At 46.9% G+C, this 27,017-nt stretch overlaps 1 protein-coding gene across 1 annotated transcript in view; it reads right to left on the minus strand.

Moving 5' to 3' along the window:
• Window positions 1-8,709: 8,709 nt before the first annotated feature.
• The window catches only part of Samd4a (sterile alpha motif domain containing 4A), a 213,794-nt gene continuing 195,486 nt past the window's right edge, over window positions 8,710-27,017 (minus strand). The window contains exons 10-13 of the mRNA XM_028758582.1: window positions 26,666-26,867; window positions 25,463-25,589; window positions 18,222-18,305; window positions 8,710-13,016 (exon numbers count right to left, since the gene is read on the minus strand). Coding sequence (XP_028614415.1) covers window positions 12,988-13,016; window positions 18,222-18,305; window positions 25,463-25,589; window positions 26,666-26,867 — 442 coding nt within the window. The 3' untranslated portion in view covers window positions 8,710-12,987. The remainder of the gene's footprint in view (window positions 13,017-18,221; window positions 18,306-25,462; window positions 25,590-26,665; window positions 26,868-27,017) is intronic.

The raw sequence follows: 27,017 nt of genomic DNA on the forward strand, positions 1-27,017 counted from the left end.
GAGAGGGAGAGGGAGAGGGAGAGGGAGAGGGAGGAGAGGGAGAGGGAGAGGGAGAGGGAGAGGGAGGAGAGGGAGAGGGAAAGGGTATGATATGTATGTGCTGTGTTGCTATGTGTGTGTATTTGAGGTGGTTGGTGTACGTTATACGAGTCTGTGGTATGGTATAGTATGATATGGTATTATGGTATAATATTGTGTATGTGTTGGTGTAGTGGGATATGGTATGATGTGTGTGTATATGGTGGTATGATTGTGTGTGTGTGTGTGTGTGTGTGTGGTAATATGTTGGATATGCGTGGTGTAGTGGTATATGGTGTGATAATGTATGTGCTGCGGTGTAGTATGTATAGTGTAATAGGTGTGTGTGTGTGTGTGTGTGTGTGTGTGTGTGTGGTGTCTATGCTGAGGCTGTGTCACTCCCCACAGCTGGTGGGAGCTGGGAGAAGCAGCAACCAGCCTTCTGCACTCTCTACTGTTTCTTTTGCTGTAGTCGTGCAGGCAGTCCTCAAAGGCTCAGGCTGGCCGGCTTCCTGCAGACTCTCCAGTGAACCAGCCTTTGAACAGCAGACTGAGTCGGAGCAGCTCAAAGGGCCCCGAAGGCAGAAGTAGCTTCTCAGAGCACACCTGCGGGAAGTTCATGACTCTTGTCTGCGACTGAGCAGAGTGAGTGACAGGTTGTAGGCCGGCTGGGGAGGTGCCAGGAAGGGAATTGGTACCCAGGGACTGGTGGGAGCTTAGAGAGGCAAGGAAGAGGAATGTGAGCTGAGGCCTGACTCTGAGACCCTGGGGATCCGACTGCATGATACAGATGAGTCAGGTTCTTACCTCACCCAACAATGTCACAGTACTCTGCTCCAGACCCAGGCCTTCAGAGATGCAGCAGACCACTTTATTTCTCTAATAGGACCATGTCCACAACAGCAGGGATATGGGTCTCGCCCAGACGAGGACCCTGGGCCCTCAAACCCTTTGAGCCATTCATGTGCTCTCTGCTGAGAGGAGGGTATCATGCTGCCCTGAAACTCGAAGTCCCTTTCTGGGCAAAGTGGGGCTGTGCTTCCCACGTTCTTCAGTGCTTGTTATGGCCTCACGTTGTTTTGGAGGCTTAAGTGTGAGCAGAAACACATCTCACCTTCGTGGAAGAAAAGCCTTTTTTTCTCCTGCCATGCAAATTGTCTCATTGACAGCTAAGACCGATAGGGTCCCAACTGCCACATGAAGAACGCTTTGCCCAAGGAGAGAGACAAACCTTTGTGCTTTTAAGGCACCAATGTTTTAGGAGCATCTGCTGATGGAGAGCAACCTAATTTAAATCAAATGCATGGAATCAGGCTAGGGAATTCCAGTGAATGCATCACCTAAGTGCTGTGTGCCGTGCATTGCAGGTAACAAACTAACCAAGCTCATTAAAATTATGGACTTCATGAAATAGAGTCCTTGGGCTGGAGAGATGGCTCAGAGGTTAAGAGCACTGGCTGCTCTTCCAGAGGTCCTGAGTTCAATTCCCAGTAACCACATAGCAGCTCACAACCTTCTATAATGAGATCTGGTGCCCTCTTCTGGAGTGCAGGCATATATGCAGGCAAAATAACTGTATACATGATAGATAAATAAATAAATAAATAAATAAATAAATAAACAAATAAAATTTTTAAAAGAAAGAGAGAAACCAACCAACCAACCAACCAGAGTTCTTGCAGTGGATACTGCAAGCTCCATCGCAAGTCAGCAGAAGGATAAACTTGAGAAGTGGTTGTGCTGTAGTCCAGTTTATTCTGCCTGGTCCAGGGGATGCTGGAGGCCAGGTGCCTTGGAGTAGTGTGAGGCACAGACTTGTTTTTTATTCTCAAACAAAACTACATGTAGTTCCTCTTCTCCTGCATCTATCGAGGCCACAGTGACACATTTCACAGACCACTTCAGTAACGAGAAGTGCCTTCTGCTATAGCAGTGGTTCTCAATCTTTCTTTAATACAGTTCCTCGTGTTGTGGTGACCCTCCAACCATAAAATATTTCATTGCTACATCATAACTGTAATTTCGCTAGTGTTATGAATCAAAATGCAAACATCTGATGCACAGGCTGAGAAACACTGCTCTAAAGGATGCCTGCTCTCACGCTGCGGCCTAAGTCACCTGGAGCCTAACCCCCTGCCCCAGCAATGTTCCAGAACGATTAAGCCAGAATCCCTGGGAACAGAGCCCAAGCATCAGCGAGGGTCACATTTGAACAAATCAGCTAGGTGGACCCCACAGCTGTGTGGCTTCCCTCTATTACCTTGGGCTGTGTTTGACCAAGTGTCCCTGAGATAGGCACCTTGCAGAGTTTCTGGCGTCTCTGTTTGCAATGGCAGTTGGAGAGGTTGGGAGAGGAGGAGAGGTTGGGAGGCTCATCACAATGTCTTTGTACTCAGTGTTCCTATGGCATTCCAGGGGCCTCAGACAACCTGCCATAGTCTCTTCCTGCAGAATCTGGGACAGACACACCTGGATCTAAGCTCTGAGGTGTCTAGGATTTTTAGCCAGTTGCTTAGTGGCTGTGTTTCCTATCTGCAAAGTCAGCCAATGGCCACTTATATTATTCTCTTGAGTTTTTCTAGTTCCTTGGAATTGAGTGATAAGAGTACTCATTTGAAATCTGCTACTTCTGGTGTAGGCACTGTTGTTACAAGCCCCCTTCTTTTTATTATAATTTAAAAATCAGCATATAACACATTCGACAGTAGCACAATGACTTTTCTAACGAAGCCCCTCCCACTCCTCCACCCTCCTTGCTCCACTTGTCCTTGAGCGCCCCTGGTCTTTTCCTCTTTGTGTCTCACATGTCCCAAACTTCCTCTTCAGCTAACACCACTCTTCCTCTAGGAGCTGCTTTTCCTGGATCCCATAGGCTTTGATGTGATGTATTTCCATTCTCATGAAAAATTTAAATTTCCTTCTGAATTTCTTCTTGATACTTCAGGACATGACATAATTTCAAGTTTTTAAAATTTGTTCAGGTTTGTCTTGAGGGTCAGTGTATGATACGGCCTACAGAGTGTTCTGTGTTCCATTGAGAAGACTGCATTCTGTAGATTTGGACAGAGCAGTCTGTAGACGTCTGAGTGGTTCATTTGCTCTGGGATTCAGGGTAAGTCTGCTGTTCCTTTTCTGTCTCTGTGGCTCGTACCATGCTAATGTGTGATGTCATTTGGATATTACTTATTCCTTCTCTCAGGTGTGTTATTACACACGTAGGTCTAACATCAGGTTACTAGGCACATAGGCATTTATAGTGAGCACAAGTGCTCATAGAGACCAGAGATGTTGGATCCCTTGGGAGTAGTTGTGAGCCCCCTGATAAAAGCGCAGGAAACTGGAAACTGACCTTGAACCTGAGCCCCCTTTATCTTCTCCCTGAAATTTTTTTGTTTTTGTTTTTATTTTTAGGCTTCAATGTTTAGACCAGGCTGCCTTCAAACTCACCTCTGCCTCCTGAGTGCAGGGATTAGAGGTTCCTCTCTGGGCCATTGGAATGCTTGTTGGTGTATGATGCTCTCCAAAGGGCTCTGTTTACTCCTGATTTCAGCATCTGGCCTTGTCTGTGGCTCGCCTTCCAGGAATTTTAAGCAGGATGCTTATCTTTCTTCAAAGCCTGAGGTCCCTTCTGCTGTTTGATTTCCAGATGGAACTTTAAGCATTGGTTTGTCGGTATGTTGCCAATATTTCACTAGTAGAGGACACTCAGGACCCAGTTTGTTACAAATCCACATTTGATGTTTTTCAGTGATTGCCTAAGAAGGGTAGCCCCTTCTGGATCTGGGTCTGGGTGGATCCAGATGGCTTAGTCTCTGGCCTGTAGTCAGATGCTGTGGAATTCTGCCTAGCTTTTCAGCTCCTGATGGAGGTTCTGAACATTGCTGCACCATACACTGAGTTCCAGGGCAGGGGCCTACATTTGCTTTTCTGTTGTACCTGTCAGTGAGATGATGGAGTTTGCCTCTCTTCTAACATTGAGGGGCAGTGATAGAGACAGACCAGGGACTACTTGGTTAACAACACAAGTCTGGAAATTTGGTTGGATTTTGGCTCTGGTTTTCACCTGCAAGGCCTGGATTTTTCTCTTCTCTCCTTCCTAGGTAGGAGAAGTCTCCCTCCACAGTGCCAGGAGTTTGAGGAGGAATAATTAGGGCACCTCTTTCTTTCCCAACCCTTCAGCGTTCATCTTTCATTTTTATGCTAAATCCAGATTTGGAACCCTTTCATCTGATTTCCTTCACTCGGAGAGGGGGCTTGCACCTGAATATCTGTTCAAATAGGTGTTTCTGTGAGCCTGTGGTGGTTGGAGGCTCTTACTGAGGCACCATCCCTTAACTGTGGTGCCTGCCCTTAGCATTTGGGTGTTACTCTCTTCCAAGGGACAAGGAATGGAAGCCTTTCTCTGTGGTGAATGAGGAGGCTTTTCCAGGGACCCCAGACACCAGAGCTCTGCCTCTGGTTCCACCTGGGCTGTAGCAGCATCCTAAGGAGCAGTTGGCTCCCATCTTCTTTACCCTCTGATAGACTGCATCCAAGGCTCATATAATTCAAGCTGAGGCTAAAGGCACCTGGGGAGCGGGGGCGGTCCAAACAACTGTTTTTGTCCTGTGGTGAAGTGTGGCCACCTCACTGTAACTCTGAACTCCCCCCTCCCCCCAAAGTAAATCCAAGAGAACCTTGGTGCTGATGGCCTCTGGTTGGCATCCTAACCTCAGGATATCACATGTGCAAGGGAGACTTTAAAGCTCAGCTCTAACGCTGTTATCATGACAGCTTTGTGTTTTGAAGAGCAGGTTGAACACGAACACTTTAGAGGCAGACCTGGACAGACTGGACTAAACTGCATCTCGGATTCTGGCTCTTAGCAGTACCATGTAGGGTTGTTAGGAGATGGTGCTGTCCCAGCCTCGGAAAACAGGGTCAAAGAAGGCTGCTGGCTCTCTGCCCTTCACCCAGAGATTGGCTCGATGCATTTAGTAACGGACAGGGTATTATCTGTAACACGTGTCTGTACTCTCTCAGCCACTTGTGTATATACACTCCATCTAGGTCAATGTTAGGAGATGCTCGAGAGGTTCAGGGAAGGGATGTAAAATCTCTTTGTACTGATTACATTTGCCTGTGGGTCTTCCAGGACTGTTAGTTGTTCGCTTGAAGTCCCACCAAGTCTGGTGAGAGACCAAGTATAAGTTTTGTTTTTCCTGCATTGGACTTAACAAACCAAAACCCAAAAGATAAAAAAACTTTAAAAAAATGCAATGCAATGCATAAAGAACCTGCTCTCCGAGACAAATATAAACAGAAAACATTATCTTTTTATGTATAAAGTCCAAGCTTTAAATGTTTCCAAAAATGCTTCCTTGGGTGTTTTTTAAAGTTGAAGTAGGGGCCAATTAAGAGCTCAAAATATTCCACAGTTGAAGATATAGAGGAGTCAGTGTCTGTGGAGAGAAGCTACTTGGGCAAGCCTGGCCTAAGAGAAGGACTGGCCAGACTGGAGCCTGGAGGACGAGTTGCACAATCATTTGTTCCAGTAGAGCCTTCAGCCACAATGATGTCATTTCTGTCTCCCAGTCTTCTTAGTGTACTATTTCCTGTTTCACAGACAGTCACAGACACATGTAAGCACTGTACACACACACACATACACACACACACACACACACACACACACACACACATCCATGAAGGCCAGGAGTCAAGGATGAGAACGTGGAGTTTGGAGGGTGCCTTAGGGACACTGCTCTCATAGCAGACTGTTTCCAAAGACTTCTGTTTTGGGCGTGATATGCCCATAGAACCACTTCCTGTTCCCACGTACCACCCATTCACCCACTTCTTCCTATTCTCACCTGTTGCCCAAACACCTGCTTCCTATTCCCACCTGTTTTGTTTGCAGCTTTGAGATATGACTAATGGTCCAACTGGTCATCATTCTTGGGCCAATTTCCATGTATCTCTGGGACCCAAGAGTAACTTCTGTTCTGGGGGGTGTTGTTGGCCTGGCCTAGAGGCATATTGGCACCAGAACCCTACCATCGATTTCCTCCTGTTGATTGTCCTTAGAGCCTGGCAAAGCAGAGCACAGTAGCTTTACTGGAATTGAGTAGATTAATTTTGTCTGCTTGATCTCATAAAATACAGCAGGAGGCCAGTGTAAGTTTAAGTTTTATTGTACCCGACAAGAGTTGGATTCTGTTAAATGGGAAAAGCCAATCGGTTACTACAAGTGGAGTTTGCAGAATGGATTGGGGGATTCCTCAGCTACTGCTAAGGGCTCAGAGGCTAAAACCCTCAAGGAAGAAAGGTCAAGTGTCAAGATATGTGGACAGAAATAAGAGATGCTTGTTCAAGTCTGTTGTCTTATGTCTTAGTTTCTCTTCCCGTTGTTGTGATAAAAATACTCCAGTAAAAGCAATGTAAGGGAGAAAGGGCTTATCTCAATTTACAGTTTGAAGATTGTTGTCTACCACAATTGGGGGAGTTAGAGAGGCAGCGGCTCCAGGCAGTTGATCACATGATCAGAACAGAGGGTGAAGGACACACGTGTGTTGCTGCTCAGCTCCCTCTGTCTACCTCTACTGCCTAAGTTCTCAGCTAAGGAATGGTTCCACCCACAGTGGACAAACCTTTTCATCTCAATGTGGCAGAGACAATCTCTCACAGGCGTGCCCAGAGGTGATTCAGGAGTCTGTCAAGTTGACAGTAGTGGTAACATTCATGAAACACTCTCTGGGGGGCTGTGGTGGGATGCAAATTATCTGTGGGAAACAATGTTCTTCTGTGGGTGATAGATGGGGTTACTGACCAATGGGACGAGCCAGGAGACTTTCTTAGAGTGCGGATTTCCCTCAGTATTATTAAATGGCTATGAGTTGTTAATTTGCCTGTGGTCTTTTAGACTCTTAAATCTACCTGTGGCCTCTTCTATTCCATCATGGTATAAATGTAGCAGTTGTTTTTGGCTTCTCTATATAGTCATAGTTGGTCTGGAATCACTACGTAGACAGGCTGGCCTTGAAGTCCAGAGATCCATCTATCTGCCTCTGCCTCAAGAGTGCTGGGTGCCATCACTCTCAGTAGTGGTTTTTAAGTGTGTCTGTGTCACTCTGTAGACCAGGTTGGCCTCAAAATCAGATATTCCCCTGCCTCTGCCTCCCAAGTGCTGGGATTAAAGACCTGCACCATCATTGCCTGGCCCAATTCCTTTCTTAATAAGTGGAATCACATCTCTTTGGTGAGGGGCTGTGGTATGCCCTGGGAGCTTTCCACTATATAGGCCCTTTCCCCAGGATTGAACATTCCCTTACAAACCCAAAGAGCACTAGCTTTGCTGCCAGGACCAGCGACCACAGCTCCATTCCTGGCACTGTGCTAACTACCCACTCCCCTGTTCCATGACCTTTAATCTTGCATTTCTCCTCATTCTGTGCATTTTAAAAACAAGGTCCAATATTCTCTTATGTGTCTGTCTTATTACTCATTTGAGTTATAAAGATTTAATGTAATAAGGAATTTCATTTTTATCTTAGGGTATGAGGCATTTCTGTATGTTCTTAAGCACCAATTTAGATTTTTAATAATGTATCTTAAACTGCTGAGCCTGAAGAAAAGGGAGTCACTGTGTGGTCATTTTTGGTGATTTGAATGAAAATGGCCCCCATAGACTCATAGGGAATGGCATTATCAGAGGTGTGGCCTAGTGGAGGAAGTGGGTTTTGAGATTTCAGAAGCTCAAGCCAGCCCCAGGGTCACTCTCTCTACCTGCTGCCTGCTGATCCCGATGTAGAACTCTCAGCTACCTCTTCAGCACTATGTCTGCCCTGTGTGCTACCATGTTGCCTGCCATGATGATAACGGACTAAACCTCTGAACCTGTAAGCCAGCCCCAATTACATGTTTCCTTTGAAGAGTTGCTGTGGTTGTGGTGTCTCTTCACAGCAACAGAACACTAAGACTTTACTGATCCAGTCTCGAGTGAGGCTACCTTAGAGGCCTCTGCAGTTGCAAGGTTACAGGTGGGAACAGCCTCTGTCTCATGTTTTATCTTCACTTCTCTTTGGCTTGGAGGTTTAAAGACATAAAGGTCGAGTCATCATAGGCCAAAGCAAACACACAAACACAAGGCATAGAGAGGTTACAAGCCTTGCCTTCCTTATGTAACTGGAGGATGCTGAAGGCAGACCTCCACCTAAAGTCCGCCTCTCCAGTCACACTCTTAACCAACACAGTACTTAGAGCTTACCATGTATTATATGCCATCACACTGGAGTTACAAGAGTTAGAATGGGGTCCAAACCACATGGAGGTGAAGTCCCAAGACTCCAAGGCAGCAGTTTTTTTAATGCTATGATAAAGGTGCAAGATGTGTCAGAGACAGTCAAGTGTGGGGGAAAGCTATCGACCATACAGTAGTTTGCATTTGCCTTGGACAAAGCATTCACTGGATATTCTGGGCACAGAACAAACCACGTTCATTCCGCCCACCCTTTCCTCAACCTGTTTCAGAAAGGAGAATTCGGCTAATGGTGGGCATCACGTGGTGTGGTCAGCTGAGCAGTGTCAACCAGTGAGTTCCTGCTGCTTCTTCACTGAAGGCTGATTTCTAAGTCTTTTTTTTTTTTAAAAAAAAAAATAGTTAATCATGTTTACAAAAAGAGGAGAGTAAAAAGACACACACATACACACCAGTGTTACAAAACCTTGTATTAATCATTTCCCTTCACTCTCAATATAACCATATGAAATATAGCCATGATTCTTAATTCTGTGGGAGGAAATGAATAATAAATACATTGTAGCAAGTTTAGACCACAAGGGTGTTGTCACTGGTAACAACATTTGAAAACTGTACACTTGCAAAGAACAGCATGTTCAAACATTAGTGTATCTGCATCAGTAGAGCCTTCACATGTAACAAACATGCTCTTTCCATGTATGACAAATTTAAAAAATATGCATTGCTTGGCAACATGAACTAGGCAAAAATATTTCTTTGTTCACTAACTTTATACAGGAAAACAGGACAAAAGGCATGCATGTACAATACAGATGCCTGCACAGGGCATGCAACGAAAGAAGCTCTTTGAAAGTCAGCTTGCGTTCGGCATAAATACGTAGGGTTATATATTAATAAGGGAGGAAGTCTTCTGTTTGCCATTACTAACATTCCTGCTTTCTTCTTGCTCCTCCCAGAGGGATACACATTCACCTTTAGGTCAAGATAAAGGAATTAAAAAAAAAAAGTCACTTTGCAAACATCTCTGATGAGTTGTAAAAAAAGAAAAGAAAAACAAACAGAAAAACAAAGCCAACATTGGCATCATCACGACTCTGAGTACAACTTATCCTTCTGCAGGCTCTGTTTACAATAGGCACACCTGAGCACCCTGGGCAGGGTGGGTTTTCCCCACTCAGGCTATAGAGGAAGGGCGCCCGGCAGAATCCACTTTCCTCCCCTCCCTTGCTCAGCCCTCATCCCAGGTCTGGGGTGCACAGATCTACAAACCTTGCACCAGCACTAGCTAGCTACAAGAGGCACAGAAGAACGAAAGGCCCAGAGAAGACTCCCACTCGGTAAAAGGCAGCCAGCGACACCTCAAAAGAAACTCTGGTTTCCCTCAGTGTCACCTCAGAAGAATGGGAGGTGGGGCCCAGCTGCAGCTCCCGTCCTGGGTACCAGAAAGAGACCTTCCACTCAACCCAGGCTGAGAGCTTGGTGCAAACAGCAGCTCTTGGCAGGTAGGACCCACCAGCAGCTACTCTGCTTACTAGATTTGTGTATAAAAAAGTGAAACTCAAAAGCATGTGAGGGGAAAAACACACACAAAAAAACAAACCATCAGCAGCATTGTTTTGTGTCTTGTACGGTTTGTGTTTCTTCCTACTGTTTCCTGGTAAGAAAACACTATGAACAAAAAGCACCAATAAAACATCACCCATGATATTGTAGTCCAGCACTGTGCCTCAGACAGTGCAGAGACATGCTGCTTAAATCAGAGCGCTGGGGTGGGGGTGGGAGATGGAGAGGGGAGAGAATCTATGCAGTGAAATAGATTTTACTCGGAAAGTTTCAAACCTTTACTATTTAATATAAAACAGCTGCATGGGGGCAGGGTGGTCAACGGGTAAATACAAAAGAAGGCACTGCAGCTCGTTCCTAAAGGTCTGACCTCACAGCCTCAGGCATGCAACTGTTTGACTCTTTTTATAAATAAAATTTCTTTGTTTTAGGATTTTTAAATTGAGCTGTATACCTGCAGTCAACACAGGACTCAAATCAAGGTAGGGGAGAAGGCCTTAAAAATCATCAGAACACAACTTAAAAAATAAAAATAAAAACACTAACATAGCAAACCACAACTAAGTAGATAAATCTATACAGTCAATGAAAAATAAGCTTTTCTTTTTTTTTTAAAAAAAAGAATTATGTTGTTACTAATAACAGACTTTATCATGGGTACCAGCCATAGCGAGTTAATAAGTAACATATCCAAAATAATATCTCTAATAATCAGATAACCATTGCTTCTATATTCAATGAAGGAATAAATAGAAATTCAGATTTGCAAATATACTCTATGGTCTTCTTCCTCTTAAAAGATTCACACTCGTGTGATTGTGTTCACAAACTGGTTTCTGAATATCCTACGACCTTATGGGTACGTTGTGTTGCGTGTAGCAGACTCGAACGCCTCTTTCCTACAGGACGAGGAGTCCTGCTGCTCCTCTCTGTTAACCTTCCCAGCATCCTCCAAACACTTCCTCAGACCCTCTGGCCTTACCTTTGGCCTTTGACATTTTAACCTACTCTGCCTTACATATGATCTTCCGCCCCAGCTCCTTCCCCAACACTGAGCTTGTTTGGAAAAGGGACACAAGGGATGAATGTTAATGGCACTTGGTAAAAAAAAAAAAATTTATCTATATATATAAAAACTAAACATGCTGCCTCTTTCTGCACATGAATTTGCATCTTCAAGACCTGGTCACCCAAGGAGTGTCCTGAATCTTCATTTCTGTTGTTGTAAAGTGCCGCATGGGATAATGTATCCAAGTCTTCTGTGCTCACTAAAAGCTCTATCTTCTTAAGGTGCCCTTGGCCCTGTACTATAGCAGGACATCCAAATCTCTGCTGTAGCATCCAAGGCTGGGCTAGGTTGTACATTTGTAATCTTGACAGGCAAACAAAGTTGTATGAATTTTTATTAAGGCCTTTAGAGTCTGTGTGCACTTCATTTAACTTGAAAGAAAAATAACCATAAGCAAAGTCATTTTCATGGTCTGGTTTTAAACTTTTGTTTTCTTCTTTAAAGAGGAATCAGTCTCATTCATTTAATGAACAGGCCTGATATTATGTCCCAGATCATGCCTCTGGATACTCAAATTTACACAACTAATTCTCCAATGCGGCACACAATTTCTTTTTGATTCCCTCTAATATCCTCCATTGCTTTAAATTCTGAACTATTCTTTGTTGCCCTTAAGAAACAGATCTATTCCCGCACAGTGTTACAGGTAATCTTGAACTGTGTAATGTACGTGTGAGTGTTTTCTCTTTCCTGTTTGTGGTTGGATAAACACAACGCAGCAAATCTCTGACTCACATGCATGAGGAGAGCCACCACTTCCCTCACGAATTTAACCTTTCCTGCTTCTGCTTCCACTGCCCTCCCCACCCCCTCATGGTGGAGCTGGACCATGTGGACCTACTGGCTCCCTGTATGCTCTCTCTGTGACATTGTTGCTGGGCCATTCTTCTTCGGCAGAGACAGAGTAAAGAGACACAGCTCCCAGGCCTAGGCTCCTGCAAAGTCTCCACCACAGATGTTCTAGTGTCAGGCTTCATGCAGAAGAAAACCATCCACCCATGTCTTTCCTTTTCTAGAGGAACCTGTACCCACGAGTGTGTCTGTGGAGTGAGACCAGGGTGGTAGGATGGAGCCTGTGGGGAGGGTGGGAAGCAAAACGGGCCTTGGGTGAGATGCAAATCCAGCCCAGAAAGAGGATGCAACATTTATCATCTCTGGGTGACCTATGAGCAAATCCGTAACTGACCACACGGCACCATCATCCTTGTGTCCATGCTTAGTACTCTGTTCATCCCAGCCACATCCTTATCCTTCAAACCTGTCTACACACTCCTCCCACCTCACGGTGGAAGATGGCAGCTTGAGGCCTACTTGACCACAATCATCTTCCAGAGAAGCAGAACTTGGCAGCCGTTTTTAAAAGACAACCCTGCTGCAATTATAAAAATAGATGAGACAGAATGAATCCATAACAATAATCAGTCTTTTACAAAAAAACCCCATAGTATGAAGAGAAGTTCTACTCACACTCTACACATTATGTACCCTTTAAAATTCTTATGTAAACAATACACAAATCAAAGTTTATCTGAAAGTTTGCTGGAGGGAATTTCTTCCTCTTGCCCTTGTTTGCCATATAGCCCTCTCTTGGTTGTTTCAAGCCGGGCCTCAGGGAAGTCTGGTCAGAGAAGACACAAACAGGCCAGCCGCCATCTTGCTCTGCTTGCTGTGTCCTCTGTCTTCTGCAGCCTGACTGTGAAGCTGGGCTCTGAGAAGGCTCCCCAGGGCAGGGCGTCTACCTCCCTCCTGTGTGTCTCTTGCATATCTCTCCTAGCAATGCTCTTCCCCACTCCCTTTCCATCCAGGAAGCCACTAGCATCCCTCCACCCCCTCCCAGCCCCACATCCCCAAGAGTCCCCTCCCCACCCTGCATACCGACCCATCCCGTGACAGAAACAAATGACAACATAACCAACCCCAGGTCTACTGATATGTTTACAAGGATGACCTACGCTCTCACAAAATCAAAATGGGCGAGGGACCAGGGGAAAAAGGCTGCAAAGTGTCTTGGAAGAGTCTCTGCAACCCTGAAGATGGCTGACACTGGGCCCGCAGCAGTCCATTTCACGGCCAGCGCGGTCACTGTCATCTTCAGTTTCTAGATTGTGGAGGTCCGGTCAACCCCGTCTGTGGAGGAAACCAGAGGACTACTGAGCAAAACCAGTCTGGGCTAGCTCTCTACCAGCATTGCCAGCACCTGGAGCATACTGCTCTCTGAGATGAAGGCTTTATTCACTCACTCACTTGCTTCAGGACTTGGGTACCTGTCCATTCATTTACTCCCATTCATTACCTCCCAAGTAGTCACATTTAGAATTTACATTATAGACACATAAGTCAACATTGATGCCTGGACTGATGATGGCTCTAACCAGTGTGTTCCAAGAAAGAATGAACTTGGAGGGAAGAGAGTATAACTTGGCCTTGGAAGTCAAGGTTGGTTTCATAAAGACACAAAATGGCTTGTCAATGGAGCTGGTAGGAGTGCTAAGTAAGGAGGGAGGATTCAGGAGAGGATGATGGAAAGATGGTAAGGGACAAGAGAGGTGGAATGACAGATTATCAAATGGAGAGGCTGGTGGTAGATTCTAGGGTGTAGGATGAGAGGCAGAGCGGGCCTGGAAAGACAGAGAAGGGCTCTCATAGAAATGTGAATGAAACCATGGCGTTCACACCTGTTTCTTTGGAATTATTTCTCTTACTGCAAGTCCTTGATGAAAGGCCAAAGACCTGTTCCTGTCCAGACTGGGCAGCCAGAGGGACAGACAGAGCTGATCCAAACTCTGCTGTAAGAACAGGGGTAAAGGCAGGAAAAGCAAAGGCAGATGTGAAAGCTTTAGGTGACAGAAGGCTAATTTAATCACCCATGCCTCTTTGAAATGTTAGAGAATTGGTCAGGCTGCAAAGGGCGTGTCTGTGGGAGGGACAGGTGCTTCAGAGACCAGGAAGCTAGGAAGGAGCCAGAGTTGCTGGTGGCCACCTGGTTCTCCCCTGCTGCCTGTTTTCACAAGGGGTTCTAACATAGTCCCCAGCAGCAGCCTCAACCATTAAATGACCTTAGATGGGCACTGGGGGACCTAAACATGGCAGAACCATGCTATGCCACTTTGATTGGCTTTCCTGGCAAGCATCAGATGGTCTGATGAAAGGCAAGAGGCCAGTGAAGAGGTACCCATGCTGGTGCATGTTGGAGCTGATGGGGCTTGATACCATAGGCAGAGAGAGGCATGGACTGGTCATCACAGGTAGAAAAGATGATATCTAGTAACTGCTGGATGAAGGTAATGATAAGCCAGCTACAGAGGCTATCTTTGGCTTTGCCAAGCTCCAGAGGCCAGCCAGTGTGGCCAGCCCAGTTCCCACTGTGGCCGGCTAGGCCTTGTGGAGGGAGCGTCTCTAGTCACTCTACAAGACTCAAGGGGAGAGAGAAGTGCCTGAGCATTCCAGGGAAAGCTGGGGGCCTAGGTGACATGGAAAGGCAGTGAGCCCACTACAAGGATTTCATGGCCTCAATGCTGCAGTGTCGTATTACCAATTCTGCTAGCTGGGACTTGGAAGAGATATATATTTTTTTTAATTGAAATTTTCATTGAGATAGTTATAGGTTCATATGCATTTTTTTTGTATAAAAAAAAAAGATCTAGGAAGATCACATGGTACCTTGTCAGGCCCTATATTGGTAACAATTTGGAAAAGCTCTAACAAGACATTACAGTGAAGACACTGACTTTGATATAGTCCGTTGATCTTATTTTATTGAGATTTTCCAAATTTTATCTGCCCTCTCCTTTCTCTCTCTCCCTCTCCCCCTCTGTCTCTCTCTGTCTCTCTCTCTCTGTCTCTCTCTGTCTCTCTCTCTGTCTCTCTCTCTGTCTTTCTCTCTCTGTCTCTCTCTCTCTGTCTCTCTCTCTCTGTCTCTGTCTCTCTCTCTCTCTGCGCCTGTGTACATAATGAACAAGCATATGTATCCAAGTTATGACAATTTAGGGAGAGATTTTTCAGAAGGGAAACAGTGGCCTCTGGCAGTTTGGGGTGCTGGAGCATCAGCCAGCTTACAGCTATGAACTTGTAATCAATAATTGACTTTCTGTGATGTGAACCTGGGCCTATGCATGGGCTCAGCACTCTTAGGAGAGAAGGAGTGTGTGTAGCAGTCCCTCTGTCGTGGGGATGTCTGAGACATCTCTAGAAGTAGGGCACACTCTTGCTTAGCTCTCTGGCCCACACATTAATGCTAAATCTTCATAGTTGTGAAAGCGAGGATCGAGAAGTGTAAAAATCTCAACTAGCTCAAGTCCAAGGCTTGAATTTTAACCATGGGACATATCTTCCAAGGAAAGCCAGGCTTCCTATTTTCAGTGGAGAAAGCTGTACACTGACAGCTTCAGGGGGTGCCATGCACAGGCAAGCACTGTTGGTTTTATAGTTACCACTGTAATAAATACCATCCTAGCGCCTTGAGAAAATAATTTGCATAGAGTCTCTGCATCTGTGACAGTGGGGTTGGTAAAGCTAAGGGAAGGGGTGGATGGAGGAAGGGGGCAGAAGAGGAGGGGGAGTGTGAACTTCAGAACCCTTGAGGAAGGGCTGTGTACTTTTAGTATAGGCCTCTGACTCTAACAGTGCAGCCTCCTTCTGTAGCTCCCAGAGCCCTTCTATAAGAGGCTTGGAGGATCATCTTTTCTGAACACCTTAGGTCATGCACCATAGGCAAAATCCAGAGAGCGGAATGACAGATTCACAACCCTCTACCTGGGTGTCCTTTTGCGTTTTATTGCAGGGGCCTCAGGGAAAGGAAGGCTAAGAGAAAAGGGGACTTGACAAGCAAGGGCAGCAGTTACCAAGGAAACAGAGAAGAGCAGAGACATCAGAAGCATCTCCAAGTTGGCACTGTGGACCACGGTGGATGATCATCTGGGATACAGATGATGTGGTGCCCTCCTGCTGCATCCCTGAGTCACAGCACAGGACCTTTTTCCCTTCCTTCATCCTACAGTTCTTATTTGCATACGTATGTGCACATGTGCAAGTGTGTGTGTCTGTGTGTGTGGAGGTCAGAGGTCAGCATCAGGTGCCTTCCTTAGTTATTAGTCTCCATCTTATTTTTTGAGACAGTCTACTCTGAACCTGGAGCACACTTATGTGGCTAGACTGGCTACCCTGATAACGCTGGGGAGCTGCCTGTGTCCACTTTCCTAGTGCTGGCATTACAAGCACATGCTACCACATGTGGCTTTTTACATGCATTTTGGGATTTAAACTCAGATCCTCATGTTTGTGTAGCAAGCATCTTGCCCACTGGGCTGTTCCCCCAGAGAAACTGCTACTGTGCTTTTCCTCTTGCCATTGACCTTCATATAAAATGACTTAATTTGTCTACATGATGTCCCAGCAAGGTTATCTTCCCTGGGACCTGGAAAGGGCTGGTCCATACAGACACTGCCATAGCTGGATACCACAGTGCTCCTGTAGTGGAGGCTGGGCCACCTTCAACTTGATTTGCATCCTCTACCCCTGAAACGGTTTAGGAGGAGGCTACCCATAAGAGGGAATTATTAAAAAAAAAAAAACCACAGCAATAAAAAGGCTTAGGAGATTAACAAGATGAGAACATTAGCGAAAAACCCATCAGTTCTAAGAGATATTCTATGAAAATAGAAGAACCTTCTTAAAAAACAAAAAAGAAACCAATAAACAAACAAACAAACAAAAACCAAAAAAAAAGTCTGTTCAATGAAAACTTCCCCTGAATAAACAGTATTTGGCATTTTCAATCATGAAGATAATGGCGGTACTTAACCATTTGATAAGAGCTTCCAAATGCCGGTTATCTGAGGTCCATCAGGCCCTGCAGGGGAAGGTCAGTTTTCCTTGCTGACTCTCAGAGGCAGTGGGAGGCAGCCTGGTGGCTGAGGGGCAGCAGCACAATGGGCTGTAGATTTCCTATTGGTGAGTTTATGGACACTTCTACCACTGAATGGCTACATCATAGTTTGTGGGTCCTTATTTGGGTGGTCTCCCATTATTTACTAAGGGGCTTCTGACACAGCAGGAAGAAGATCTGGTGACAGCTCCCAGAGATGCTGTGAGACAACCAGGATCAGAGTGACCAGAGAGATGGAACACTGGTTTGCAAATTGGGCTCCCTGGAGCTCTTCTGTTTGATCAGAAGCCTTGTAGAGTCATGATAGCCCTGGGCCCTTGAGCTCTGTCCTGACAGTTAAGTCAGCTGGGGGAGCTACAGTCCTTCTCTCTGGCCCATGTAGAGTATTTGTTTCCTGTTTGGTTTCAGGAAAAGACTATTTCACACAACCCTTAGCATACAGAGATTAAACATCTAGAAGCCAAAGGTGGAGGATCTTGGGGACACAGCTTTCAGGAGCAGTAGGTGACATCAGCCTCTCTATCTCTGTTCCATCTCTCTGGTCACTCTGATCCTGGCTGTCTCACAGAAGATGCTCAGCCGGGCTCTTGGTGTGGCAATGGTTCAGATCTCAGGTGGCCCATCTCTGGGGCAGAGAGGCACATCCATGCAGAAGAGGGAAGTTGGAAAGGCTCATGGCAGCCTCATGAAAGCCTCTCTGTGAGCCAGAGGCTCTCATGAAGAAGAGGAAGACAACAATGGGTGGCTGGGAGGGTAGACATCTTAACTCTTTTGTTCCTGCCAACTCTCCATAAATGTGCAGGGCTGGGAAGACCCCTGAGCTTGAGCCCAGGAGGGTACTGAAGCCCCCAGGACAGGCATAACAGGGACTTCAGGTCAGACTGATGAGATCGAGGGCATCTGACTTAGGAAGCATGTTCTTGGCTCTAATTTAGGCATGTGAGTGTGTGCAGCTTGTGCCCGTCACATGGCAAAGGACAACTCAGATAGCTTGGGGCTCCAGCGTCACACAAGCCATTTGCGACAGGCAGCTAGAAAAACAAGCAGGGATCTTTGTTTCAAAAATTCTATTTTTAGAGCATGTTGGGATATGCTTGGCCCAGACTGGTGGATCCAGTGCCGAGAGGGAACATATCCAATGCCTTGGGGGATGCTCCCATTGGAAGCCATGCCTTGTGTGTCTGAGCTTTCAGCTCCTGCATTTGGCTGGGACCACTGCTGTGGGGTTCCAGTGTATACTGAGGGATGGAGCTTCCAGGGCTTGGGGGATGGTGTTGGGCTCTCTGGCTTCTAGTTCCCTGACTCATCTTCCAGAAAAGGAACAGAGCATAGATTGCAGAGAAGGGGCCTGTGGTACCTCACAGTGGCTCTCTTCCTGTCTTGTCAGACCACCTTACTTCCTTCCTATTCCCCCAAGCTGCCCCGGTGTGTGGGGAGGACATACTGACCTCCCAGGGCATGCTCCGTCATACTGAGGCACAAGGACTCCAGCCTGTTGTTGATGTCAGGTTCAGTCACGGGAAGCTGAAATTCTGCAGGAAGAAAGGGGTACTTTGGTTACTGGGACTCCCAAGACAAGGAGAAAGTATCCATGATGTCACCTGGTTCCAGGATAGGTGTCTAGTGTGCCTCTGCTTAGGAGGGCTGAAGGGGACATTCAGGGCCGGCATGATGAGTAACTGTCTCTGAAGCCTGTTAGATGGGGAGTCCATTGTGGACATAAGCAGCTGGAAGCAAACTCATGACTAAAGCAGCCAGTCCCAGTCACTCTTGCTCGGACCCTGTGATGGCTTTCCCACAAAATTAAGTACCAACCCTAGCAACGGTCTGCAAGGCCTCCTTACAGCCTGTCCTTGTAACATTCCCTCTTCCTCTGCTCCATCGAAAACCCTCTGCTCCACAGAGCTTTTGCATGGCCATTCTCCCTGCCTAGGTGTCAGCCCACAAGTGTTCCCTGGCTTCGTCTTTCCTTGACTCCATAATTTAGGTGCTTCTGCTTCTGCTTCTTCTTTTTTCTTCTTTCTTCTTTCCTTCTTCTTCTTCTTCTTCTTCTTCTTCTTCTTCTTCTTCTTCTTCTTCTTCTTCTTCTTCTTCTTCTTCTCCTCCTCTTCCTCCTCTTCCTCCTCCTTCTTTCTCCTCCTTTTCCTCCTCCTCCTTCCTCTTCCTCCTCTTCCTCCTCCTCTTCTTTAAACTTATTTTTTACCTTCTGTGCATTATTTCTGTCTGTGCATGTGTTTTGTTTTCCTGCATGCATCTCTATGTGAGGATGCCAGATCCCCTGGAAATGGGGTTACAGACAGTTGTAAGCTGCCACATGGGTACTAGGTCCCCTCGAAGAGCAGCTAGTGCTCTTAATCACTGAGCTCTCTCCAGCCCCAACGATTTACGCTTGTTTTTGTTTTGTTTTGCTTTGTTTATATGCATTCAGTGGTCACAGAATCCAAGGAGGGCATCAGTTAGGTCATGTAAGGAGCCTGAAAAGGATGCTGCAGACTGAGCCTGGGTCCTCTGAGGGAGCAGTAAATGCTCTTAACTATGGAGCCATTACTGTACCCTCTACTGTCTTCTTGAAAGCACCTTCCCCTAACATTCTTTTCCTCTTTTCTTTCTTTGTATCATCAATACCAGTTGTTTCACCCATCTGCCCCTCCTAGATTAGGGCTCATGTCCTTGGGGTGTGGTTTAGCAATAGTCACTGAGTCTGGAACCCAGCCTGTGAAATTCTGCTTTATGGTGAGGGGCAGGTACCATACACCCAACCCAGTACATTCTCCTTTTGAGTGAGGGACTATGTTGATGCTTCTGCTATGCCAGCTCCTTTATTGCACAACAAACTCAGTCCCCAGTGGCGCTCAAGAATACTGGTAGCTAATCAAAACTAGATAGGAAACAGAGGGCTCGGAGAAGACCCATGTCTTCCAGGGCAAGAAGGGGTCATCAGCTCCACAGAGCCACAGACAATGCACGATTCTCGAGCTTCTGGGTATCTTCTACCTTCAGCCACTACTGTTCCCTCTCCCCATGGAAGGCAGCTCTGGGGGGCCTCATTTTTCTGGTTGGTACTCAGTGTTAACTCCATTTCACCCCTCCTCCTGTGGAACCTTGGGCTGCCTCTAAGCACCTAGAAGCATCCTGGAGCCAGCAACAGCAGTTTGACTGTCTAGATCTGGCTCTCCTAAGTATAACTCTCTCTTTGAACACCAGCCACCAAAAATGACTACACCCAATGGTCAGAGGCAGCAAGAAGTCCTGCAGCATGTGCTGGCAAGGGGTGTGTTCCAGTGTCTGGACTGCCCCAGTGCTGTGCTGCCACTACCTCCCTATGTGACCTTGGAAAGTGGTTCCTTCCTTAGGGATTTATTTCCACCTGGAAGTGGGAAAGGGATTGTGTGGGAAAGGGTAGGCTGTTTGCTCTTTCACTCCTTTCAACAAGGGCGCATGGTTGAGAGGGACAAGTGCTGGTGACTAGTGAGAAAACAAGTTGAAATCAATGGCTAGACTAGATTGATTGTTTTATTTAATGAGCTATACACTAACATCTTTCCTGGGTAGACCAGATGGCTCATAAGTGATTATGGGGTCTTGTCGCACTCTGAATTTGACCCCTGAAATTGATCCTCTAACTTCCACACTCATGCTAGGCCAGGTGTACCCCTGCCCCCCCCCCCACATGCATATACAATCATTAAACAACATTTTTTTAGAGCTCTTCTCTTGCAAATTGTGCTCCCCTCCATCAGCCGATTTACACAGAGACAGATGCCATTTTCACCCTTCCAAGTTCTCAGAGAAGGGCTTGCAGAACTGGTCAATATGAAACGCACCAAGCAGCAGACCTTTCTGTGGCAAGTTGCAACATCCATGAGGTTTTGAAGACAACAGGGCCAACTCCTGAGTAGATGGAGGCCTCTGAGGCTTCTAGGGAAGGTGGGAGCCAGAGAGGATGGGAGGAGCTTCTCCTGAGCCCACCTAGGAGCTGCTGCTAAGGGAAGGGCTGGGGCAATTAGACCATCCCAGGGGAAGAGTATTTTTGTATTTTCATCCATTCATGTGAAAATCATATGCACGCAAAAATTAGCAGCCTTTGGGGTGTGAAACCTATAAAATAGAAACAGAATTTTATATATAGCTAGTTAGCAAATACGGAAAGGGAAAAAAAAACAAACTTCAGCAATTATAGTCATCCATATGTTCACTGGAAGAGTGCGTTTACTCTCTAGCGCTCCCCTTTAAACAAACACTGTGGAGAGATTGGATAAATAAAGACGCTCGACATTTGGAGAGAAGAGTCTCAGCTGCAGGAGTTCTTGCCAACACGCAGCAAAATGCCATTTTCCAAGCCCGGGATTGTGTGTTTCCAGGAAGGAGGCTGAAAAACACAGGGCTCTCAGCTCCAGAGTCTCCAAGCCGTCGTTGTGGCTGCTCTTTTAGGTGGGAAGATTTTGCTCAAATCTTTGTCTCCATCCTTCGCTCTGACACGCCCCCCTATCACTCACAGAGCAGTGCTGAAGAATTCCAAGTCTTGGTGAAGCCCATATGTTCACGCTGCAGAGAACCTTAACAGTGTGACTTTTTAATTGTGTGCTTGATGAAAACAGACCGATGGTGTCTTGCTGCACATATCAGATAGAGAGGCTGATCAGATAGCTGAGGGCTTCTGTCTCAAGCTAATACCCTTCAGTCATGTGCTGCTTGGTGGGTAGAACCTTCCTTAAATTTAGCTCCAAAGGACAATCAGGCTGCAGGTTGGTAGGTACAGGTGCATGTAGATCTCAGAGGCATCACAGGGCTGCAAGCACTCAGTAAGGCAACAGGAAGAACTGGCTTGAACCTTCTCACTGTTGTCTCCAGGAAGTCTGTTTCTTCCCTGGGATCACCCCTCAGAGCTGCTGAAAAAGTCAAAAAACTGGAACCTTTCCATGTTGACTCAATGCCACCAATACTTTGGATTTGGGTGCATTTTAGGTGTTCAGATTGGGGTGAAGTTTATGTAAATATTCTGGAATTTGAAAAACCCTGACATTTGAAACACATCTGGCCCTAAACACCCTGGATAACAAATATTAAACCTATACCAGGAATTCTTTTTTCTCTCATCATTAGGTTAGTCTAGGGTTTGATGAGGGTTCTGAAGGTTATGGCTTAAGGGTTAAGGTAGACTCTAAACTAAAAAAGAAAAGATTATTGTAATTATGTAATGTGTGTGTCTGTGTGAGTATATGGCACATGTGTACAGATGCCCACGGAGACCAAACGAGGGCACAGATGCCATGGTGCTGGCGATACAGGAGGCTGTGAGCCACCAGATGGTGATGATGGTGGTGGTGGTGGCAGTGGTGGTGGTGTCAGCAGCGGCAGTGGGAACCTACCCGAGTGTTTTAGGAGAGCAGTAAGATTCTTAACCAGTGAGCCAACTTATGGCTTAAATTGTGCCTTTTCAGAAGTCCCGAATGTACAGAGCACCATAATCTCAGAAGATTCTGGAAAGGAGCCACTGGCCATCTCTTTTAGGGGACTTCTCTCAGAGTCTTTTAAAAGCTCTGCTGGCTTGTTCCAGGCAGAAATGGCTGCTGGGCTGAGTGTCACGTGTTACAGTATGGTCTGTGAGGTATGATTCCACCCAGACTTAAGAATATGCAACAGGATGGGCACTGTAAGAGACCTGCATGACCCATCTTGCAGCTGACCACCTAGCCTGCTTGCTACACAGCTACATAGGCCTTTCACTTGTGTGTTTACAAGTGTGTCCCTCACTGCTGGAGGAGCCAGGATGCAGAATAAGGAAGAAAAGGGGAGGTCGCAATAAGAAAAAGATCTAGTCCAGGTGGGATACAGAGAACCAGCAGGAGTGGGAAGGCTGTTCACAGGGAAATGTTCATGGCCAGTGGACAAGTGTAACACGCTGTACCTTAAATATCGCTGCTGATGGTGGTGGGGGATACGGGTGGGGAGCTTGTGCTGCGGCCATTCTCTAGGACCCACACATCTATGTAACGTTAGGTCAGATGATATGGCAGAGGGCTGTTTTGCCCAGGTGGATTCTCAGAGTAGGAAGTGGGGTTTGCCCAGCTGCATTCTTGGCTGGGGTAAAGTTGATTCACTGACCAGTTCCCTCACCTCCTGTCTCTAAAGCACAGCTGAAAGTCAGGGAACAACATCCATCACACACTTTGAATGGTCCCTAATCTGGCCTCTGTCTCTGCACAGTAGTCCCTTTCATTTCCCTAGTGGACTCAGGACACTGGTGACATCCTTCCTGTTCCCATTCTTTTTAAATGCATCATACTGAGAAATGAAAGACCACAGCTCATTGGGTTATGCTTCTAGGTATGCAGCATTCCAAGGATGGAAGACTCCAGTCACAAGCCAGTACATAGGGGTGGTTTGATGTATAAGGTAGGTGTCACTCGGTGAGATGGTGCTGTTGAAAGGTACAATCTCACTGTCTTGCACACAGGTACCCTGTATGCGGTTCTGAAGGGCGCCATTTCCAGGAAGCAGGCTTATGAGTTCTACCCCGCCTGTGGTTTTCTTGTGGAAAAGCCTGCTCTGGGCCCCTCTGCTCCTTCTTGTTGGTCCTCTTGGCAAGTAAGGAACCTTCAATGGCCTCTAAACATCAGGTTACCCTAAGATCTTTTCTGACTGAAGCCCAAGGGCAACTGAGCCTGGCTCAACTGAAACAGAACTGCTTCTAAAAGGAGGGATCACTCTCCAATTGATTTCAGAGTTTGATTTCTAGATGGGAAAGAACTCTACCTCTGGGCAATGTGGCATTCTTGCTGTGTGCCACAGGTATGCTGAGCTCCAGGGCCCTTGGGTGTCTTAGACCTTGTCCCCTTCACTCCAGGAGGCCCTGCTGAGTGTTCTTCTTTGTCCCAGTGGCCAGCCAGAGTCAGCAGTGATTTGCTGGCCTTCCCAATGGAACCAAGGCACACTTGATGCCTGTCCAGGTGGAGATAAAGCAGAAAGCCACCACAGGTGGTGTCCGAAAGGTCCTGACTGTGCAGTGTGGGAAAGAGGGACCTGCTGGCAGAGCTGAGCAAGGTGACTGGTTACACACCTGGAGACTTCTCAATATTCTCCAGAGGTGGTCTTCCTTTGTAAGGCAATTATTTTGAAGTTCACAAAGTCAGTGCTTTTTTTTAGACTTTGTGGTAGTTTCCAGGGTTTGGGAGCATGATTTTAAGTGGATGCCTATGCACATTAAGAACCCAGGAGAAAAACATACCTTGTACCCAAGACAAGCATTTGGGGGTTCCTATCTCCAGTTCATTTTATGCTCATGTTTACTCCTTGCTGTGTAAAGATGAAATCCACATTCTGCCTTGCTGATATAATCCTCAAAGTCCAGTCTCAGCACCTACCCATAAGCCCAAGAAGACCCCATGGCTGACCAGGTGGGGTTCCTCTGACTAGAAAGACCCACATCCAGGTCCCACCTCTCAGGTTAGCTCTGGTATGGCCTGGGGGTGAGAGACATTTCTGTGAAGGAAGCTGAGAAGTAAGACCAGCTTTCAGAGTCACTGTTTGGTTAGCAGGAAGTGTAGTTGGAAGCCTAGCAAAGGACAAGGAGACTTTTGAAGGGTTCAAAGAGACCCTTAGTGGAGACTTTCCACAGCTTCCTGTCTCCTCACTGAGGGGTTCTGGGTCATGGGTCTGACCTGCCTCACCCTTCATGGCCGTGTCACAGAGGAGTCACCAAGAATGTGCTGAGTGTGGGTGGGCAGAGCCTGGAGGGAGACCTTGGATAGGTCAGCAGGTCATCAGCAACGAGGAAACCGGAAGTAGGCACTGTTGCTGTGCTTTGGCCATTATGAGGGATTTAAGGCCTTAAGGAGGGGTTTGCAACATCCAAGAAAAAAATCTTTATGGGGGGTGGGAGGGAAAATAAAAGCCCAGGCTATTCTAGAGTTCTAATACTCTAGATTTGCAGGACCGCTGAAACCAAAAGCCTTGTAAACAATTGCTTCTGGGACACAGGGCTCCAGGCTGTGAGGTGTGGCTGAGGTTACCCAAACACAGGGTGCATCTCTTGTTTACTCCTTGGGGGTGGGGGCATCTTGATAGATGTAGCCGTGGATTTGTGCAAGTCTGGAGTCTAGAGTCAGTGTCTGCTCAGAGAAAAGTTTCAAGGCTCTGTTTGCTGTATGGAATTCAGGTAGCTTGTATTAGGAGGCACGGTGACTGAGACCATGTGTCCCCATCTGGCCTTGAATCCACTCTGTCAAGTTACTCTTGAATCAAGGAACAATGGCACTGTTTTCCAATGCAATTCCACAGTGACACCAACATTCAAGTTTTTCTCTTCATTCTCTTATCCTCACTTTGCATACATTCTTCCCCCTCCCCCCTACCTCTTTCCACATGGATCTCTTCCAGGGATAGCTATCACTGGTTTAATCAATCTAGGAATCTAGATATCTGACAGGTATCAGAAATATCCCCATCAGATTGCAATCAGTCCTGGGACTTCAGGCTCTGGCTTCCCGCTAGGCAGTCTCTGCTCACGCTGGCAAGGCATGGTTTAAAAAAGGAAAGGCTTTCAGCAGCTCTAAAGAATGTGTGGTGACAGTTGAGGCTCAGCACTTTCCGGCTGGGTCACCAGGGCATCTATTCTGGCATCCTGGCCTCCCTCCTTCGTCAGGGGAGAGAGAGGGAAGGGACTGTGTGCTAGCCAGGCAGGCCCTACCTGGTTGCTGGAACATCAGCATGTTTTGTGGGGAAGTATGCACGGGCAGCGAGCGGGTCTTCTGGACAGAGCTGTGGGTGCGGCTGGGCATGCTGTTGCTGCCCCCAGGGTTGGCAAACCAGAGGTTCTAGAGAGGGACATACAAGACGGGGGGCGTTAGTCCAGACTCCGTGGGGAAGTGGGGAAGTAGAGCTACAGCTGGAACTCCGGAGACAGGTATCCCAGGAGAGTTTTGGAAGGGGCTGTGCCACCCGCCATGGACTTACAGAGAGATGGTTTAGACCCGCCCATTTGATGCTCATTCCCAGGCTTTGCTTTAAGCTTGAGCTCATCCTGGCCACCTTTTCTCTCTCCCCATCTCCAGAAGTCTTTTTACTCCATTTATTTCTTAAAGGGGGCAGGGGTGTCTTAGAAACACTTGTAGCAAACAGTACAAAGAGTTTAGGGCTCTTGCTTGATTTTCTTTTTGAGAGTCCCCAAATTTATTCCACACTGAGGAGAAAAGAAGACTCAGTACTGGCAACAGGCTTGTATCATGTAGCTCATGTGTCCTGTAGTGACCTCGCCTAGAACTAACATTGGGGCTTCTCAGACATGTCTTTCCCATTGGGAGGGAATACCACCAGCCTCCTTCTGGTGAAGCCTTCCTGTTTTAAAGCCAACCTCTCATTGGGCCTGCTTGTATGTCCACAGTCCCAAGGCCAACCTCTGTTGCCCCATGGGGCAGAGGGAACAAACATTTAGGGAAAGGCAAGGTTGGGCTCAGGAGGTAGTGAGGTCACTGTCAATCTCACAGCAAGGGACAGCCTCTCAAACAATCCTGTGGACTCACCATTGCAGCTGGGACCGTGAGGAAAGAGTCAAAGGAAGCTTATTAAATGCCCAAGCAGACCTGGAAGGTGATGGGGTATGTTGGGGCGGGGCAAAGATCAAGCAGAAGTAGTAGCCCTTGCATGCCTGTCTACAAGGGTCCCAGGGATTAATGTAGCACTAGTTTCCCCAAGCAACAGCCATGGGTTTTTTAGTCTCCAGGGAAACAATACAAACAGTGGTTACCTGGGAAGCATAGGCTCAGCTATCTCCCTGGTTTAGATCCCCTGGGATCATCTCTTTCCATTCTGAAAATTGCCCGGGTTGGGGACATCTTAAAAGCCTCAGCCCCTGAGCTTGGTCAGCCTCCCTGCTTCCCAGAGCAGAACCAACCTGTCTTCCTTGTTTCATGATGGTGGGGTTGGCAGCGGTGTGGCGCTGGTTGGAGCTGACAAATCCACTGGTACCCAAGAGACCAAGGCGAGCAGAAGGGACGTTCCGAGATGCGATCTGGTACTGCCGTGGGTTCCGTCTACCCATGCCGCCGCCCACAGAGCTGGCTGTCGGGAGGGAGTTGGACTGCCCAAAGCCACGACTGTGAGAGCAAAGAGAAGGGATCCAGAGGTTCTGGCACGCTCCAGCCTCTTTGGGACTGACAGTTAAGAGGTTTGGGGGTGCCAAAAATAGGCTATGATTGAAACTGTACCTAGTATCTAAAAGCAACAGCATGTGCTAGAGGTTGGAG

The sequence above is a fragment of the Grammomys surdaster genome, unplaced genomic scaffold (genome assembly GCF_004785775.1).
Source record: "Grammomys surdaster isolate TR1022 unplaced genomic scaffold, NIH_TR_1.0 126198, whole genome shotgun sequence".
NCBI lineage: Eukaryota > Metazoa > Chordata > Mammalia > Rodentia > Muridae > Grammomys > Grammomys surdaster.